This window comes from Patagioenas fasciata, chromosome 2 (assembly GCF_037038585.1).
Source record: "Patagioenas fasciata isolate bPatFas1 chromosome 2, bPatFas1.hap1, whole genome shotgun sequence".
NCBI lineage: Eukaryota > Metazoa > Chordata > Aves > Columbiformes > Columbidae > Patagioenas > Patagioenas fasciata.
The window spans coordinates 138964666-138983758 of NC_092521.1; the positions used below are offsets into that span (position 1 = coordinate 138964666).

Below are 19093 nucleotides of genomic sequence, written 5' to 3' on the forward strand. Positions count from 1 at the left end.
TTCCCTCTCTCTTTCTCTCTCTCTCTCTCTCTGCTCCCTCCTCCTCCCTTTTTTCTAGACTTCCATGAAACTTCTAGTGCCCTCTCAAATCTAGTTGAGATGACTAAATTAATTTAAAAATTTCTGGAGCAGTTTAGAGTCATGGAGATAAAGGGACAAAGAGCATAAATAAGTCTAATTTCTCTAGGAAATCAGCCTAAATATCCAGTTTATTTTATCCTACTGGGTTTTATGCTGTTTCCTCCTGAAACTTTATCTTAGAGTTACTGTGAAAGTAGAATTTAGAAATACAGAGAGATTTAGCTCTGTGAATGTTCCAAAATGGAAGCAAGATATTCTTAGTTTGGTGCTTTTCAAGGCAATTGATGTGATAATTGTAGTACAAGATAAGGAACTTGAGTAAGAACTTAATTGGTTCTTATTCTATAGGGGTGCTGTGATACACATACTGTTTGGAAATTTGTCTTGCAAGAAAAGACCTTCTAGTTGTATTATGTGTATAATACATTTGTACTTGGGTGACTACAATTTTCCACTTAGCAGAAGCTGAATGTATACTGCATCTACTGAAACCTTTAAGACCCATAATTCTTACTCTGAGGTTTAGTTGTGCCAATTTCATGGAAAATGTTCCAAGAAATAATCTCTTGAAAAGTGAGAATTTCATGTAGGAAAAAAAAGCATCTGGTAACTATAGAGGATTTTTAATTTTTGTGGTACAATTTTTAATAATAGATGTATGATGTAGAGTTTTTTGCGGAGTGTCACACTTCAGCCTGCAATTTTCTCAGTCCTCATCAACTTTCCAAATTTATTTTTCCTTCTTAAGGCAATAGTTTTTCTCCAACCCAAACACAGACTGGACAGAGATGTCCCTGTGTTACTTCTTCTCATTGATAATTACAGTTTTGGGAAGTAGCCTATTGCATACTCGTGACCACTAGACTATTTTACTCCTCCACAGTAGAAACATCATAGTTTCTGAACTTTTTATTTCATTCTGCGTTAATTTAAGTAGATCAACATTGTCAGTGTAGCCTGTAATTTACCCCATTGAGTCGCGTAGCATTGCTTAAAGTGTCTGCTGTAATCTGAGCACAAAATACCTCTTAATGACGGTTTACTCCTAAGGTTTGTTGTCATCCACAAACATAATACTTTTCTCTTCCCTAGGAGTTCCTTACTTGTACAATATATTCCACACCGTTCTGATAAAAGTACTTGATTTATCTTCTGTAGTAATTCCATGCTAGGTATTTTGGTCTCACATGTCTTGTAATGCTTGTAATGGATCATTACTACCACCTCTGTCATAGATTGTACAAAAAGGAGGTATGAACTGCAAGTTCAGAAGTGCTAGTGTTTAAAAAAAATCCCTTGTTTTAGGAGTGGAAGGTATTTTATTATTTTTTCAGTGGCCACTAGATGTCGGAGTTGCACCGTGTCTGGTGCTGTATGGTTGCTGAAAAGCTGCCCTAAGGTGGGCGAGAACTTGAAAAAGAGTAAATGCTTCGTAAGGTCATCAGTAATCTGAAAGCAGGCCACTATGCCTTTCTTTTAAGTCACCAATTGTAACTATCAACCCATTTCACGTTTTAAATCAAGGTAAATCTCAATGGAATAAACACATTTGTGTTGAAGTGTGACTGCTTCAATTAAATCAGAAGCAAATACTCTTACAATTTTATTTTTGAATCCTCAAGGAGCAAATATATAATAATAATATAATATTATATAGAGCTGTTATGCTATTACACTAACTCCTTTTTAACCTTTTTTATTAAATATGGGATGGAATACTCAGGTGTGAATCCACACTTGGGAAATACTGCTTCTTACATTGTATATTACATTATTGTTGGCTTACTTTTTGAGCTCTGAGTATGTGAAAGTGGAACCAAACTGGGGAACTGCAAACATTTGCAAGTCTGGTGTGGGATCTTTTGCACCATGAGAAGTCCCTCTTGGGCCGAAGTCTGAAATGACTGTTTGATACCTGGGCAGTTTTGTATTTCTTTCATTCAGTGAGGAATGAGGGTGATCTGGCCTTTTATTGTCCCCAGGGATATTTTTATAAGTCCTGTCTGAAGTCTGACAGGTGAGTTTTGTAGAAGGCTGAAGTGCCAATGGATCATACGCTGTTTCCATATGTACGGGGGCAAAACCAAGCCCCTGCCAGAGGCAGCAGGGGCTCAGCTTCTTTGGGCCAGCTCCTTGCCAGCTGGGAAGCAGATTCACCTGAAGTGGTAACAGGCACTTTTTTACCTTTATCATTTCACAGCATTGCCAGCAGAGGGGGGAATGTTAATGCTTTGTGAGACTTTGTAGCAGGAGCTGCTGAAAAAGTGCTCATCTCTTTTCTTGACAATGCCGTCTGCTTTTATGTTGCGCTCGCTCCCACTTCTTTGCAGGGAGTTTATAAATGACATTCCTTTCCACAGTCCGCCTTCTCCTGTTGCCTGGAGGTTGGTAAAAGCCCAGCAGATGTCAGGAGTAACCAGAACCTTTTCTGTGTCTAAGGTGTAAAATAAATGCTATTTCATGCAAGTATACAAATTTGCCATTATTTAAAATGGAATTTCTGCAGCATTTTCAGTCTCTGCGGATGACAGGTGACTGGCAATGTAGGGACAGGGAAACTTTGAAGTGTGGCTAATATTGAAGCTTGTTTAAACAAATTCGTTTCCCCTCTTGTGCTCACTTTTCTATGCTGTTGTTTTCTCATGTTCACATTAATACTTAAGCATTTCTGGATGATCAGTATAGTACACTCGTGAGTGCGTGGATAAAGGCTGAGGAAGTTATTTTTTTTTCACTTTTCTCCAGCACACTCAGACACAAAATATCTTGGAAAGCAGAAGCGAGAAGCCCTCCCTAATGCATGTCTCTTGAATGATGGTTCTCCCCCTCCAGTTGAACCAGGACAGCATTAGAACCCACGTTCCCCAAACCAAATGAAACAAAACCCAACATGAATTCTTTTCTGAGAACCACCAAAGGATTATGGAACTTCACTTCATTTGTATTAAAAGGAGGTGGTGCATGGTTTAATGGACGGTCTTCTCACCTTCCCACTGACTGAACATTACACAAAGATCAGTTGTAAAAGTGTCAAGTCATATAAATATTTTTAAAATAAATGAAAATAAAAGTAGGCAGTGAAAGAATGATTTAACAGACTCACTAACATCCTTTTCCCTCGGTTGCTTGTTACTGACTCTTCTTAGAAAAGACTGAGCGTGCTGGTATTTCAGACACTCTGTAGCTATTCTAAGAGCTGATACTTGCTAGGATGAAAATTTATCAGTGATTTCATTACCATTTTTTAAGTCTCAGAATCATGAATTTTGTGCTTGAAACCTTCAGATCTCTTTGCTTACTTTTATTTACAAATGTAAAAAGCTGAGTTAAGTTAATATTACACCAGATTAGGGATGTCTAGCTAAATTCTGTGACTGAATAAAATTTTTCACCAATTCTGAGGCTGGCTCTTTCACAGTTGACTTGCTTATTAAGGTCAGGTCCTTTTGACAATCAAAGCTGTGGTACAAGGGTCAGGACCATAAGTTGAGAGAACCATTGTTGTTAACAAAATAAATGTTACTATTGTCATTATATGCTGAAGTCTGCGTATGGCGTATAGAGACTTCATTTTCAGTGATATATAATGAAGTGAGGAAGATATTTTTACTGTACCTGCCTTGCTTTGAGATCTTCTTAATGACTCTGTTTTTAAACTGTTTTTCAGGATATGGAAGCAAAATGAGTGAACGTCAGTAAAATGCACTGATGTGTCAGAATTGTGGATTTTATTCATACTTAAAGACTTGCATTGAGGGGGCTTTGTTTCATATTATGTCTTTTTTTTTTTTCTTGGCAGTGTTTTAAAAAGTTATATGCATGCATAATCATATGCAGCACTTTATTGCTTATTTTTGGCAGTGCACAAGAGCAAAAATTTAATTTGCTATTTTCCAAAAGTGCATTGTGTTTATGTAATGGATTTGCATCAGTTGCAGCCTGTAACACAGTTAAGTGTTTTAATTGGCAGAACACCCACATCAAGACTTGTTTGTTTTTCTGATAAGGAAAATGCCAGCTAAGTTAGTCCATATGTTCTGTTCAAATAAGAAGCCACATATTCACATGTAATGGCCATTCTTTAAAAATAAAATCAAAATGAAAAAGTAACACAGAAGTAATGTGGAAGAGGGGCAAGTTTATGCATAATTATGAATGTTTGTTAATTTTCAGAAATAGCAAATATTGTAAGGAAAGCTGGTCAGCATGCATTTTAATTGCTTTTGATTCATGACTCTGTCTGTTGATGACCTAAGTAATGTTAAAATTAAAGAGTACATTGTTTACTGTTTTTTCTCAGATGGGTTTACATGGTCTTTATTGTCTAGTGAATAATTGTCTGCTTCCAGAAGGCCTGAAATTCACACACTATATTGCAGTTTAACGATGCTTTTAAAATGTGTGGAATGTGGTAGTAAGATGGAAAGAAAAATAGAAGTTGCAGAGCTCCATTTAATGAAATACATCCTCTTCAGATGCCAGTCATGAAGGAACTTGACAGACTTCTAGTGCTCCACAGCTGCAGAATCTACTTCTGCTTCTTCAGAGAAAATTGGAAAACTTCCACACTTTTTGCCAGGCTGAGAATCCCATATTAGGCATCTGCTCTGCTCTTTCTGCAGCAAGGGGACCCTGACATTGCCCAGATGTCAGAGATGGCATTTGAACTCCTGCTGATAATATCGGGGGAACTCCACTTAGGCTCTGATCCTGATATCTCAATAGTGAAAAAAAAAAAAATCAACTGACTTCAGTTCCTTTTGTTTCTAGGTAATTTGTAGGAATTATTCAAAGTTGGCTTCTGGCTAGGGCCTGGCTTTGAACCAAACATTTTTAATTTCTTGGAGTGATGGTCGTCCTTCAGGACTTTTTTTCTCCCCACAAGGATGAAGATGTCTTCATCTTTGACTTGTTAATGGCTGATTCTTAGCATAGAGAAATACTGATATTTAAGGGCATGAGTCATGCAGTATATGCTAATATAGGACAAAACTGAATTTGTATTCAAATTTATGTTTGCTGACTTACATTGTCCTTATAATTGAAAATTGTCATATTCTTGAAGATGTAGCCGGGAGTATTGTATATACATGACGACAAGTAGTAGTAGTAGCTTGAAGTGAGAAATCAGAAACTGCTTGAGAAATAGCTGTTGATGAGAACCAGAGACTTTCTTCTAGCCATGTCACAATTTCTTTTTGGTAAAGATGACCAAGAAGACTACAGTGTTTTAGCAATACACAATGAAGAATCAAACGGCTGCAGCCCATTTTCAGCTGAGAGTCATTAACTGCCTTTGTTCCTTTGGTTGTTATATTTGGTAAAAAATAAAATATGCTTAAAAAAAAAATCAAATTATATTACATTAGATTAATCGTTTTTTTTTTTTTTTTTTTTTTTTTTTTAAATCAAAACATCTAATGATTGCAAAAAGGAAAAAGTCTGACAGCCAGACTTGCCAAGAAACCTGGAATTTATAGAATTAATTTAACATTGCACCAAGTTCACATCATTGTAAAAACCTTCTAATAACAGTGAGGTCTCAGAATGATTCCATTAAGGAGGAGGAAGAGAATCTTGCAACTAAAAAAGCTTACTTCTGTAAATGTAAATGATTTGATAATATTTTAGTTGTACGCTTAAGTGACAGTAGGCCCCTGAGTTGTAGGTGCTGATGAGTTAATCAGTCTGTTCACACAACATTTGAGTCAAGTGCTACAGCTACCTGAAACCGTGACCTTAAATACAAGGAATTCAGTTTTTGGAGAAAAGGTCCAGAATGTAAGTCTCACCCTTAAATACTTGTTTTTTTGATAAGCTGTCAGCAGTAGATTAACATAAATTAAAGTTGGCCGTAGGTATTATTGTGGGGTGGTTAAATTTCCCACTGCACATATGTTGATACATGGTCCTAATTCTAAGGATCATTAGGAAGGTCTCTGTAGTTTTTAAAAAAATCCTTTCTGTTGTTTGTTTTGGGTGGTTTTACTTTCTAACCTGCAGCACCTTTATTTTTAGAATTAACCTAGAATAAATTTTAGTTAGTTTTAATACTAGTTGTAATTTTATATCAGCCTAGTTTTATTGCTAGCATTGTGTTGCAGTGATGACAGCAGCCTGGTGTCTTTTCTGAGTCATTTTTGAAACACATGGATGTCCGTGAGGTTCTGAAGAATTTTTTATTTTATCACTGCCTGTGTATTTAGGATGATTATACTGTGATCTGGTGCAGAGTATTAAACAAAGAAACAGCTTGTCTTTTATGTTCTTGAGTCAATCTCCAATTTTTATTGGTACTTATATATTTTATTGTTTATTTTATTAAGTCAAATCTGTTTCTTTTATGTCCTGTGCAGAATGTGAAAGATGATGGGCAGCATGTATGGAGACTCAAACACTTTAACAAGCCTGCCTACTGTAATCTTTGTTTGAACATGCTAATCGGAGTAGGCAAGCAAGGTCTCTGCTGTTCTTGTGAGTATCAGCATTTCAGTGTCCATTTGCATTACATGTCTATTCCTAGAAACGTACTCGCTAAATAACAAAGAACTAGTAGCTTCTCATTACAAAACCTTTGCCAACACAATGGTGTCTCCCCCTTTGTCTTCTATGCTTGACTGCTCAAGGTTCCATATTTATTTTTTGAGGATATTGGGCTTTCAAAGCTGTTGTTTGAGGGAGTTTTCTGTATTAGAATAACTCTCAGTGTTAGTTTTCTTTGGAGTCTACCTTTTTTTTTTCTTCTTATAGTTCTTAAGTTTCAACCTTATATTTTTGTTATTCTTCTTTTGTACTATTCATAATTATTCATATTCTTTGATAGGTACCCGCTTGACTAGCATTTAAGTCCCATATTTGTTTATTCAATTTTTCCACAGAATTCTTGTTTTGTTAATTGTGAAGGTGAAAATTCCAGCTTCCCAGAAATCAGGTTTCTATAACGCTTCTAAAGTTTTGTAGGTTTATTTGGTTTGTAATCATAAATCTCAGTTTTGGCAGCCTTTCACATATAAACTGATCATGATGCGAAGGAACACAGAAAAACTACTGCATTTTTGACCTTTATTAGACTATTAGATGCAGTTACTACAGTTCAATTCCTTCAGTTGTATCTATGTATCTCCCAATAATCTGTGTTTGACCAGCTCATAGCCTGTATCTTGAGAAACCAAATCTTGCTGAAAGATACCTCATCTCTGTTTGAATGTTTCAAGAGATGGATGATCCGTATCTTTCGTTTGTGGTGTGTTGCAATGATTAATCATCTTTTTTTAAGACATATTTTCTGATTTCAGTATGTCTGGTAGATGGTTCCAATGATTGGTTCGTGTTATGCTGTGTTCCATTAGATTAATGAGATCTTTAGTACCCACTGTAGTCTTCTCACGATGGTATCAAGTCACCTTTCATTGTTCTTTTTGATAAATTAATCAGTTTCTTAGTGTAACTTACTTTCTCTGGTTTTGGTATGAAAGATAGCCCGTCACAGCTGATCAGAACCTTTCTGTGTGCATACTTTTATTGATTTAATTTGAGATTAGTCTGAATAAATGAGGGTTTTGGAATCAACCATTTCTCTCTCCTCACTGGGCACAGTTCTCTTTAAAACATAATTCAGATGTAAATCTTCCATGTATGCATTTTCTCATCATGTAATTTAATTCAGAATACTATGGAGTGAGAGAGATACATTTATTAAAATTCAATCAAATAGAAATTGCATAACTTCAGATTAATAAATGCTAATGACAGTACCCAGAAAATATATATATATAAAATGCTGAATTGACTATTAGATCTTGAAATGTTACATTATTTAATATTATTTTATGTCAGACTGATGTAAACTCAATCCTTGTGAGGAAATATAAGAATCATATATGTTTGAAAGATAAAATTCTACTGAGCAAATAACATAGATCATCATCCTCAGCAGTTATCAGGAACGTGTAGGTGAGTTACATACAATAAACTGCCCCAGAAAAAACCACCTTACAAGAGCTGCAATTTTCTCTGCTGCAAGGTACCTCTTAAAAATTTATTTGTTGTTGTCTTTGGCATTTATTTGGTGAGAACAATTGTCCCAGAGTATCTGAAGAACATCCACATGCTCCTTTTAGTTACTTCGTGCAGCAAGGGGCATGAGTCTACTTACAAAACCGTTAGACTATTTTCTTATCTCACTAAACGTCTTCTCCAATATATTTTCAAAGCATTGCTATAGATTTTATTATTTGCATTTTAGATTGTGTGGGAGGAAAAAAAAGGAAAGAGAAGACTGCAGGGGGCCTCACCATCCCTCCATGGTCCAATCAACAATGTTACTCCCTGCAGTTTGTCTGATTAATGGCTGCGCCTCCCACTGGGTTTGTGTAATAGGTGCAAGCAAGGTGTTTAGAAGTACTTTGTGCTTAATTGCTCTCGAGGTCAAAAGCGTGAGACATAGACCATACAGGGAGAAATTCATTCTCGGTTTTTAATAGTTGACTATTGAATGCAGGTATAAGCTGTTGCATAATTTCCTTGCCTAAGCACAGTTGTGTAGTCGAAGTCAGGAGAGCTTTGCATTGTACTCTGACATTTATATGCTTTCTAAATGCAGCTAGTGCCATCTTTACAGACCTGGTCAGCAACAGCAGTTACCTAAAATTGGTGTGGAAGGATTTGGTGGAAAAAAAGCTTCTCAGGAGTTAGTGTTTGGAAGAGTTAAAGTTGGGATGATTACATGGAACGCATGGAAACAATTGCTATCTGAAAATGGACTAATCAGCCATTTAAGATTTATATGTCACTAGAAGGAGCAATGTAAATTCATTGGCTTTTATTTTTGTGCTTGCCAGCTGCTCTCATGCCTATAGTTTGTAAAATACAGATTTCTTTCTATAAGCAAATGACACCAAACCCTTTGGCAGTCATCAATTTTTGTTTAATATTTTTGTCATTTGGAAATTATTGTGAAAAAGTTTACTGAGCTCTGATTTAATTAAGCATTTCCTGTTATGCAATAGTAGTGCATTCTTGGATTTCTCACTTGCATAATATTTCCTGTTCTAATTGGCCTTTTATATTCCATGGAAAAAGCAGTCTAGTTCGAGTTTTCATTGACTGGTGGGATTGATTATATAGAGATGGCATGCCGGTAACGTTATTTGTTTCATAAAAATGTAGTCAGAAACACCATTGCCTCAACATCTATTTATGTGTTTCTTTTTTCAGTTTGCAAGTATACAGTCCATGAACGTTGTGTCGCAAGAGCTCCTGCATCTTGCATCAAAACATATGTGAAATCCAAAAAGAATACTGATGTAAGTTTGGGGTAGCATTAACTTTGTCATGTATCTGTTAATTTAGTAACTCTATGTATATCCACTCTTTTCTTTTGCAGGTAATGCACCATTTCTGGGTAGAAGGAAATTGTCCAACAAAATGTGATAAGTGTCACAAAACTATAAAATGTTACCAAGGCTTGACTGGACTTCACTGTGTTTGGTGTCAGATCACAGTGAGTATACTATTGTAAAACCTTTGGCACAGGTTAGAGAGACAAAAATCTGCATATCTTTTTCATAGCCTCATAATTCAAAAGGTCTCGTTCGGTTTCGTCATCAGAGATGGATAGTGTGTGTTTAAGAAACAGTATATGTAGAATATTGGCAGGAGTCCTAAATTGTCGCAAGCAGATACGCTTAAAGGTGTACTCTGCTTCTAGACTATGAATGAAAAGAATATATGTCACTCTGAAGAGCAGAATTCCAAATCTACGTTACAGAAAGATTATAAGTTTTCAATGCTGGTGGAAGTCAAGGTCACTATGACACTGGGGCGAAATCCTAATTTGTGGTGTACTGACAGGCAAATGAAATTGAGGACATGTGGTAGGATACAGTGATTACAAGTATCTGGGCATAATAGCGGAGACATCTTGATAATATACTAATCTGTGCACCAAGTCTAATATATACAACTTTTGTGTGCTCCTTATTCAGCAGAAACCAATAGCTGGAACTAATGACATTCAAGGAACACTGCCTTTATAAGTGAGATCTTCATGCTAGAAGGAGCAATGCCAGTATTTCTGTTCCTAGCCAGAGCAGGATTTAAATCTAAATGGGGAGAGATTCAGCCTTCTTGTAGGGTTTTTGCTTTTTTTGCTGGTATCATTATTATCATTGTTATTGCTGTGGAACACCAGTCGTTTGTTCAGTGTTTTAAATAATGAGACTGAGGCATTAGTGAATGTTTGTTTTCAACACACAAGTTCGGATGTTTTATGACATATTTTCTTAACAGAAGAATGCAAAATATGAAACACCATAAAATAAAATAGATCCAGGATACTTTCACTGATAAGCTGTTATGATTACTTATAAACCAATATTTTAGAAGAAAACAAGTATGTAGTCCAGATTGCTGTCAAAATTTGGATAATTTATGTAGAGAGTGAAACACCCAATCCAAAATTTCACATGCAGATAATTAAATTTAGGCAATGGCTATCTGTGTTTAGACAGATAAACAAGAGTGTTCCACTCTAAATATGAAAGTGTTTACATCTGTATAATATGTGTATATCATTCAAGAACTATGTTTTATGTAAGGCTTCTTCTTAAAGTCAAAGGAAGTTGCAAATTCTGTAGCTCCTCAGAAAAAATATTTTCCCATTATTTCATGCAAATCTGGACCAGATTTGTAAAGGCCTTTTTCTTCTTGATGCATGTAAGCATGTAGAGGACTTCCAGAAGAACTGGTATTCACTGAGGAAATACTGAGGAATGGTTTGTCTTTGGAATTACTGTGAAAGAACTGGTTAAATTTTTTTGAAGATATCCTACGTGATTTTACGCATATTTAAATGCTTAAATACTATAAAAATTTCAATGGAAAAAGGGTCTGATTTTTTTTTACAGCCAAAATTGAAAATGCTGGCACTGAGGTTTAGAATTTTGCAATTGTGTTTGCATCAGTAATTTAAATATTTTTGTTTTCTGTTACATTACTATCATATTTTCAAAATATCTTTAGTCATCTTTTTATTTAATTTTTATGGCTTCACATAAGTGAAAAACGAATATTTTAAAAGTTCTAAAAATACTGCAAATTACTTGTTTTTCCATCACCTATTCACTTTTCTTGCAATTCCATGTATTCTGTATTTTCTATTGCAATAACTTCCTTTGCTAATAGCAGTAACTTTATTAATGAAAAAAGAGTGGCTTACATTTCTAACAGATGCATGGTTTTTGAATGGATATTCTGAGGTCACATAATTATCATCACATCCATCATACATTTTCAATTCCTTGTAAAACAACACATTTAGGGCTTGTTGCTGACATCTTTTTATAATGTAAAAGGGTGTGTTGTGTAAGAGTTCTTACACAACTAATTCTGATCCTCTTTTGTGCATTTTATATATGTCTCTTTTAACAACTTAATCGAGTCACTTCTAATGCCAAATAAGTGAATCAAATCCCCAAATGTAGAGATGTTTTTTCACTAAGGAGGCTTGTTATACTGAGTTCTCAGCCAGACCTGTGACTTCCTCTTCTGTATACTCTGTATTTCACTACTACGGTCTTGTAAATGTTTTTTTGGTTTGGTTGTTTGTTTGTTTTCCTTGTTTTATCTCCGGTAAATATGGTTTTTCATACTTTGCAGGCATCTGGTTGTGAGGGAGGTAGTATTCTACAGGAGCTAGGTTTGGGGTAAGGGAATTTTGGGGAACTGTATTTAAAACCTGCTAAAACATTTCTTTTGAGAAGAAATGCATATTAATTTATTTTGTTGTGTCCAAGTGTTATTTTCATTAAAGCTATGTATCTTCTACCATTTCTCTTGTTTGGTATGCACCATTTCTGTTGTCAAAGATCAGCAGAGACTAATAAGAAGATTAAGCTATTTTTTTTCATAGATAAGTTTGCATGCCACCGAGTAGCAAAGCTGCTAATTACCACCGAATGTGTGAAGATACTTTTATTTGATGTAACATGGCCTGGTGTGCATTAATTATGGTACAAGTAGCTTTACTACTGAGGCAGCGAATTAGCATGACAAATGATTTAGATTACAGGGCTACCAAAATACCCTCACAATACGGCTTTAATACTCAGAGTAAATCGAAACTCGTTAGACTTTTATTTTCTGTTGCTAAGTAACTGCCTGAAAAGGTAACTTTGCAGGATAAATGAATATGGACAAGGCTAATATTAGGTGCCATTCAGTTCAAAATTCAGAAATGTTATGTCAACATTAACTGTACCAGATAACTTTATGAACATCAAATTGCTGGTAAAACTTATGTACATCAGCACCTGGTACAATTTTAGTGTAATTTTAATAGGGTTCATACTGACATAGTTAAATTGTCTAAGGGAAAATGAGTCAGTCATTGGAAAAATGTGATTTATAGACACAGACATTGAACTACGGATTTTGTAACAGCTATTGAACCTGTTGAACTCATGCTGTATGCTACCGATTATATTAGTTAAATCATTTGTTAAATAAGATATGTACTTCAAAACTTCTGATATTTATTATCTTGATTATTTTTCTTTAATGCAAATATACCTATCTTCTCAAAAAAATATTCATCTCAATGGGAATGCAGTTTATTGAATCAATGCACATACATAATCACAGAATCACTTAGTTTGGAAAAGACCTTTAAGATCATTGAGTCCAAAATAATAAACTTTCACCAAATTTCACAATATGATTTTTTTTTTTTTTTTGGTGGCTATCTCTAATAATATTGTGAAGCGCACTAGTTTACTAATTAAATGTGAATGATCCAGACACATAAATTTGCCTTTGTACTGTTTGGCTGGATATATACATTGAAACATTGTGTTTAGAGACATTTGAATTAAATATTAAAATGTCAACAAGAACTCTTGATTATTAATGTAAAATATTTCAATAAATATATCATTATTTGTTGATGTTCTATGTTGATGTTATACACACATTTTCCCTTCCACCTTTTTAACAATAAAGAAGTAAGCCAATGGTCTTTCAGTCAGCAGACCTGAGGATATTCTTTCCATGTTCTCAGAGTAGAACTTTTCTCATTGCTTTCAGGAAAACTGGATGAATGCTAAGAATAAAGGGGGAAAAGGAAAGTAATTCAGGTTCCTCAGCAGTCAATGGAAGCCTGAACACTGATTCAATCAAGCCCAAAATTTCCCCAATATGGCTTAAAGCTCTTAGATATTCCTACATTATTCTCTTATATTTCAGATATATTTTCACAGATATTGATTGCAGTATCACAATTGAATTGGTGTTGACTTTATCAGCTTCAGCTAGGAAGCAGAGCTATACCAATAATGTCAAAGGCTTCCTTGAATTACCCCAGATTACCAACTAGTAGTAGGACAGAAGTTTCTGGCTCAGTGCAAGAAATGAAGGTTTTGATGACACATAACCCTATGCTGGTGTTACTGTACTGCCATGCAGTGTTCTCATTTTGTGTGCTGGACCGACCACATGTGCAATTTCCAAACTGGAAAATATTTTGATCCACTGTTCTTTTCCTCGATAAAAATTAATTGGTTTGGTCAATCCTAAGAGGTTTTCCACTGCAGTGTGTTTCTTTTTTCTTGTAATAACTATTAGATTAATTAAACTCACCCCATTCTAGGATGTCCTTATTCTTAGGCTGAAGTAGAAAAACGTCTAAGTTTGAATCTTTATTTTTTTGTCTATCTGTAGTTGCATAATAAATGTGCTTCACATCTAAAACCTGAATGTGACTGTGGACCTTTGAAGGACCATATTTTACCACCCACATCAATCTGCCCAGTAGTATTGGTGAGTTGTTCTTATCTTTATTTCAGCTGTAATCCTCTGTCATGGGTAACGGCTAAAACGATGTTGGGCTTGACTGCCAGAGTGTTTGTTACGTTCATGGAACTGTGTGAACCTTAAACACGATGGGTAATCCTGGCTGATGAGTTTATAGGCAGAAGCGTGTTGCATTTTCCTTCATGTGAGAATGAACTTTCTGCAGGGCATATTGTAACTGAAGCTGACTCAGGTTTTATCACTTACTCAGACTGTACTTACCAGAAACGGTATAGGCAGAACACTTGTACGTTTTACATCTTTTATAGATCCAGCTTCCCAGAATAATGAAGTTATTCTTATGGACAGTTTTTGCTTGGGATGCATATTGTATATCTGCAATGCTGAGGTCTCTGATCTAAGCCGGAGGTTACATAGAATGATGACACTGGTCTTGCAGTAAGCTATGCATCAACATTATGGTATATTTTATTCTGCAGTCATGAACGGTAAATTTCTCTGTCCACAAAAACAATAACTCAATTCAAGGAAAATAAAAATGCATGCTATGTGTAGGTTGTATAGAAAAGAGCTGACCAGCTTATCATGAAAAAAGAGCTTTGAAATTAACTTATGCATTCACATATTAGATTGGATGGTTTATGCTGATGAAAGTCATAGCCTCATCATTTTCATAACAGAGCAGACATGTGGTCCTCTTTAAATATATTTCATAATAAGAGTAAGAAATGCTTGAACTTGAAAATGAATGTTTGATTGCAGAGAGGACAAACAAGAGAATTATACCTTCTAATCTTAAACCTGTTTCTGATCATTAAAAATAATATTCATGCCTAGTGTAAATTACTTATCTTCGGATTAAGCCTTTCGACTGTTTGTTTATAAATCTACTAAGGGATGAATGTAGACTTTGGCCCTCTACTTGACTAAACTGGGCCTATTCCATTGCTGTCAATAAAGATAAAGCAATGGAAAGCTGGCTTTAATATTTATGTAATTTTTTTTAAATTTTATTTGAAAAGTCAGTAGTTTTGTAGTTTGTTTGTAGTGTTATTTTGATATTATTTGGATGAGTTCTGAATAATAATTGTAAAATATTATTTTAAGTTTGGATGATCACATGCTGCATTGCATTATTTAATTTTTAGCATTTTAGGTCATACTTTAAAAGTTAACATGTAGAAATTATGATTTGTTATTGGAGTGTTTTTGTTTTATTTTTATTTATTGTTTGCCATTCTTATAAACTGAATAAAGCCTAAGCATGAAATTTCATCTTCAATTATATTTGCGTAACTCCATTTTCTTTTCAGAAGAGGAAGAGGGATAGAGGAATTAAGATTTTAATTCCACAGTTGGAGTTTAGTTAAGTTGTTTAGAGGATATATAAAACCACTCTAGAGTCAAATCACCCTTGAATAGGTTTGTTTTATCTGCGAATTTTGAAGGCATAAGCAGAAGTAAATATGTTTTCCTGTATCAGAATCCTGTTTCAATATTACATACTAATAATGTAACACTAAACATGTATTTCAACACAATGTATGTTGTTAGGAATGGAAAATACATTTTACTGTGATTTAATGGGAACTTTATAGTTTTGTAGTATATTTGTTCATCTAGTAGTTTCTTCCAAAATGCATTAAAATCCTGAGTATACTTAAATTACAAATAATATATTGGTGACCTAGCTAATACAAATTCCTCATAGAAACTATTGATTACTATTGATTATTAATTAGTTTCTCCTATTTCCTGTTATGGGGACTCCTTTTGAGAAACATGATGCTTCCATGTATGTGAAATCTGCACTCTCAATAATGACAGTGGAAACAGTGAATATATCCATGTTAGAATTGTCTAAATATAGAATGGTAAGTGTTTGTTAATAAAAATGTTTCACCTGACAGTGAAAGGGTCTTTCACCTATGACATGCATTTTGGGGGCTGATGTTGTCCATCTGTCAGAGAAGGGGAAGAGCATTTCTTTGGTCATAGACTTGCCAAGCTGGTGAAGAGGCTTTTAAACTAAAGTTGCTAGGGGTAGGGGAACCTCAATCCATCCCAGTCCTACCAGTTGGATGCCAGTGCCAGCAACAGATGCCCAGGGCCCGGAGAAGGATCACAGGTCAGCAGGAGAGCATCTGAAGATCAACACAAAGGAATTCCAGCCACTCCAACCAGTAAGTCAGCTCCTCGGGGGCCCAGTTGAAATGCCTCTATGCCAACACACATAGCATGGGAACAAGAGGAGCTAGAGAAGTGCACATGACTGCAGGGCTATTATCTTACTGGCCTCATGGAGATGTGGTGGGATGGCTCCCATACCTGGAATGTTGCAATGGAAGCATACAGGCTCTTTCGGGAAAAAAGGGCAGGGAAGTTATCGCGCTTTATGTCACTGACTGACTGAAGTGCATGGAACTCTGTGCAGAGATGGAAGAGGAGTCACTTGAAAGCTTATGGGTCAGGATTAAAGGAAGGGTTGGGACAATGGGGATCTGCTTACAGGCTACCTGACCGGGAAGACCAAGCTGAGTGGTTGAGACTCTCCATGAAGAGGCAGAAGCAACCTCACATTCAAAAGCTGTGGTCTTCAGGGGTGACTTCAACCACCCGAATATCTGTTGGTGGGACAACATACCAGCATACCAAGCAAGCCAGGAGGTTCCTGGAATGTGTTGATGGTAAGGTCTTTCTCCAAGTGATAGAGCAGACAATGAGTACAGGTGCTATGCTGGACCTTGTTGTCAACAACAAGGAGGGGCTGATACAGAATGTGAAACTCAAGGGCAGCCTTGGCTGCAGTGAACATGAAATGGTGGAAGTCAAGATCTTTAGGGCAGCAAGGAGGGCACACAGCAAGCTCAATACCCTGGACTTCAGCAGAGCAGACTTTGGCCTCTTCAGGGCTGCTTAGTGAAATACCATAGGATAAAGCCCGATACAGCTGGTTAATATTCAAAGATCACCTCCTCCAAGCTCAGGAGTGATGTATCCCAGCAAAGAGGAAGTCAGGCAAGAACACCAGGAAGCCTGCAGGGATGGACATGGAGCTCCTGATCAAACCCAAACAAAACAAGGAAGGTTACAGAGGGTGGAAGCAAGAACAGGTATCCTGGGAGGAATACAGAGAAATTGTGCAAGCAACCAGGAGTCACGTTAGGAAAGCTAAAGCCTGGCTAGAACTAAGTCTCACCAGGGACGTCAAGGGCAACAAGAAAAGCTTCTATAGATATGTCAGTACTAAAAGGAAGACTACGAGAATGTGGGCCCTCTCCAGAAGGAAACAGGAGACCTGGTTACCTGGGAGATGGAGAAAGCTGAGGTACTCAATGACTTTTTTGCCTCGCTGTAGGAGTTCTGGTTTGATACCATCTAAGGAACCCAGTCCATGGGACCTGATAAGATGCGGGACCTGAGGGAACTGGAAGATGAAGCTGCAATCCACTATCCATCTTATTTGAGAAGTCATAGAATCATAGAACCAAACTGGTCTCTCCACTGCAATCTGTTGTTCAGGTCCATACCCTCTCAGTTGTTCCATTTTCTAGGTGTCCATTGATGCCCCAAATAACTGCTGCAACTATGAAGAATAAATAAAAAAGTATCCTTCCTGTTTGAGCATCACAAAGGATGACATTTCTTCCTGCACACAGCCATCTTAGCTAAGGCGACTGTTCTGAATTACTTATTTAGGGTTTCTTTTGAGTTAAAAGATATTCCTCTAAAATAGAATAATTGACATGATCCTCCCATACTGTCCCTTCTCTTAATGGCTAGAGAAAGAGCATAAATGCGTGGTCATATGAAAGTTAGATGGCTGATCTAAGTTAAATAAGAGGACTCCATCTTCAAAATGTCACAAAATGGAACTTGCCAAATGTTTTTCCTAGATAGGACAAGCTACATTCTGAGCTGAAAAAGAAACCAATTGATACTGTGTGTGTGATGAAAGAATCACATATCTGACTAGGCTCAATGCTATATGAAGATTTTTAATATATTTTTAATATATCTTTTAGTAAAGTCTGTCAACTTTAAAACTAGTCCTTTTTACTTTTCTGTTTGCCATCTACAACGCTTGTTGTATGGGGAAGTTTTTTGTTCAAGTTAAATGAGTTTTGTTGTAAACTGTGTGTGCAGATCTCAAGTGATAGTCTTTTAATAGATGTCAGATACACTTTAATGTTACTCTATTTTATTTCAGTAATGTTTTAATTAATTCATACTGATTGAATAAATGTACATTGAGACTTGTTTCCTAATGAGGGCACATTTAGAGGAAAGGTTTTGCATCATTCTGATATCCTGTGGGTAATTATATTCTAATTATATGGTGGGGGGAAAAAGTCTATAACTCAGTGCTGATATTGTTCATTGGACCCAATTAATTACATGCACATAATGAAAGTTCATGATAAGGTTGACTGGCAGTGAGTTTAAAAATCTTTAACTCAATTGAATCCTTGCCTACCAAGAGTACAGAATTAGATCATAACCAGGTTAAAAACTGGGTATTGGAATGAGATGAGTGAGTAGTGAAGAAAAGAGATTTGTCTCTCCTTATGATACAGTTTCTCTCCCCCACTCCTTTGTAAGACAAAAAGGGAAAAACGCAAACATACATTTTATTATAGCTTCTTCATTTCATGCCTTCCTTTACTTTGCTCCATTTATTGATGAACACACATAGGATGTTCTAATTTGTATTTAAGTTTGTAGAAAAGTAATTAGTTTTCTGTTTCCCACCAAAATAGATATAGCCTTGGGTAATGACAAATCAACCAATAAAAGTCTACTATTTAATAAGTATATATGTAGTTCATAATGTATGATGATTTTGAGTCTCCTGTTTATGTGAGTTTTAGAATGAATTATTTTGTACTTAATTATGGTCTTCAAAATCAATGTTAAAAATTAAAACTGTAAAGCATGGAATAAAAAGAAAATTATGGAATAAATTGTAAAACATAAGGTACCCTGGTTATGGTGAGTGTTACTATATGGCAGTTATCACTGTCTCCATAGTAACCAGTTCATTTGAAAGTAGGAGGGTCTTCTGTAATACTGAAGACAAGAAGTGAAAGAAAAAAAAAATATACCTTTCCTTGCATTTGATTTTCAACTTCATTGTTCAGCATTCTGGGGCAAATTGGTAATAATGATAAAAAGTTTGGAGCAACTCGCTTTATGTTTCTTT

The 19093-nt window shown here is 35.7% G+C and overlaps 1 protein-coding gene across 8 annotated transcripts in view; it reads left to right on the forward strand.

Annotated features, from left to right (window-relative positions):
• The window catches only part of DGKB (diacylglycerol kinase beta), a 349951-nt gene that overhangs the window by 98743 nt on the left and 232115 nt on the right, over positions 1-19093 (forward strand). For all 8 annotated transcript variants that reach the window (XM_071805088.1, XM_071805087.1, XM_071805090.1 and 5 more), the window contains 4 exons: positions 6438-6555; positions 9298-9386; positions 9467-9583; positions 13798-13896. In XM_071805088.1, the coding sequence (XP_071661189.1) occupies positions 6438-6555; positions 9298-9386; positions 9467-9583; positions 13798-13896 (423 nt within the window). The remainder of the gene's footprint in view (positions 1-6437; positions 6556-9297; positions 9387-9466; positions 9584-13797; positions 13897-19093) is intronic.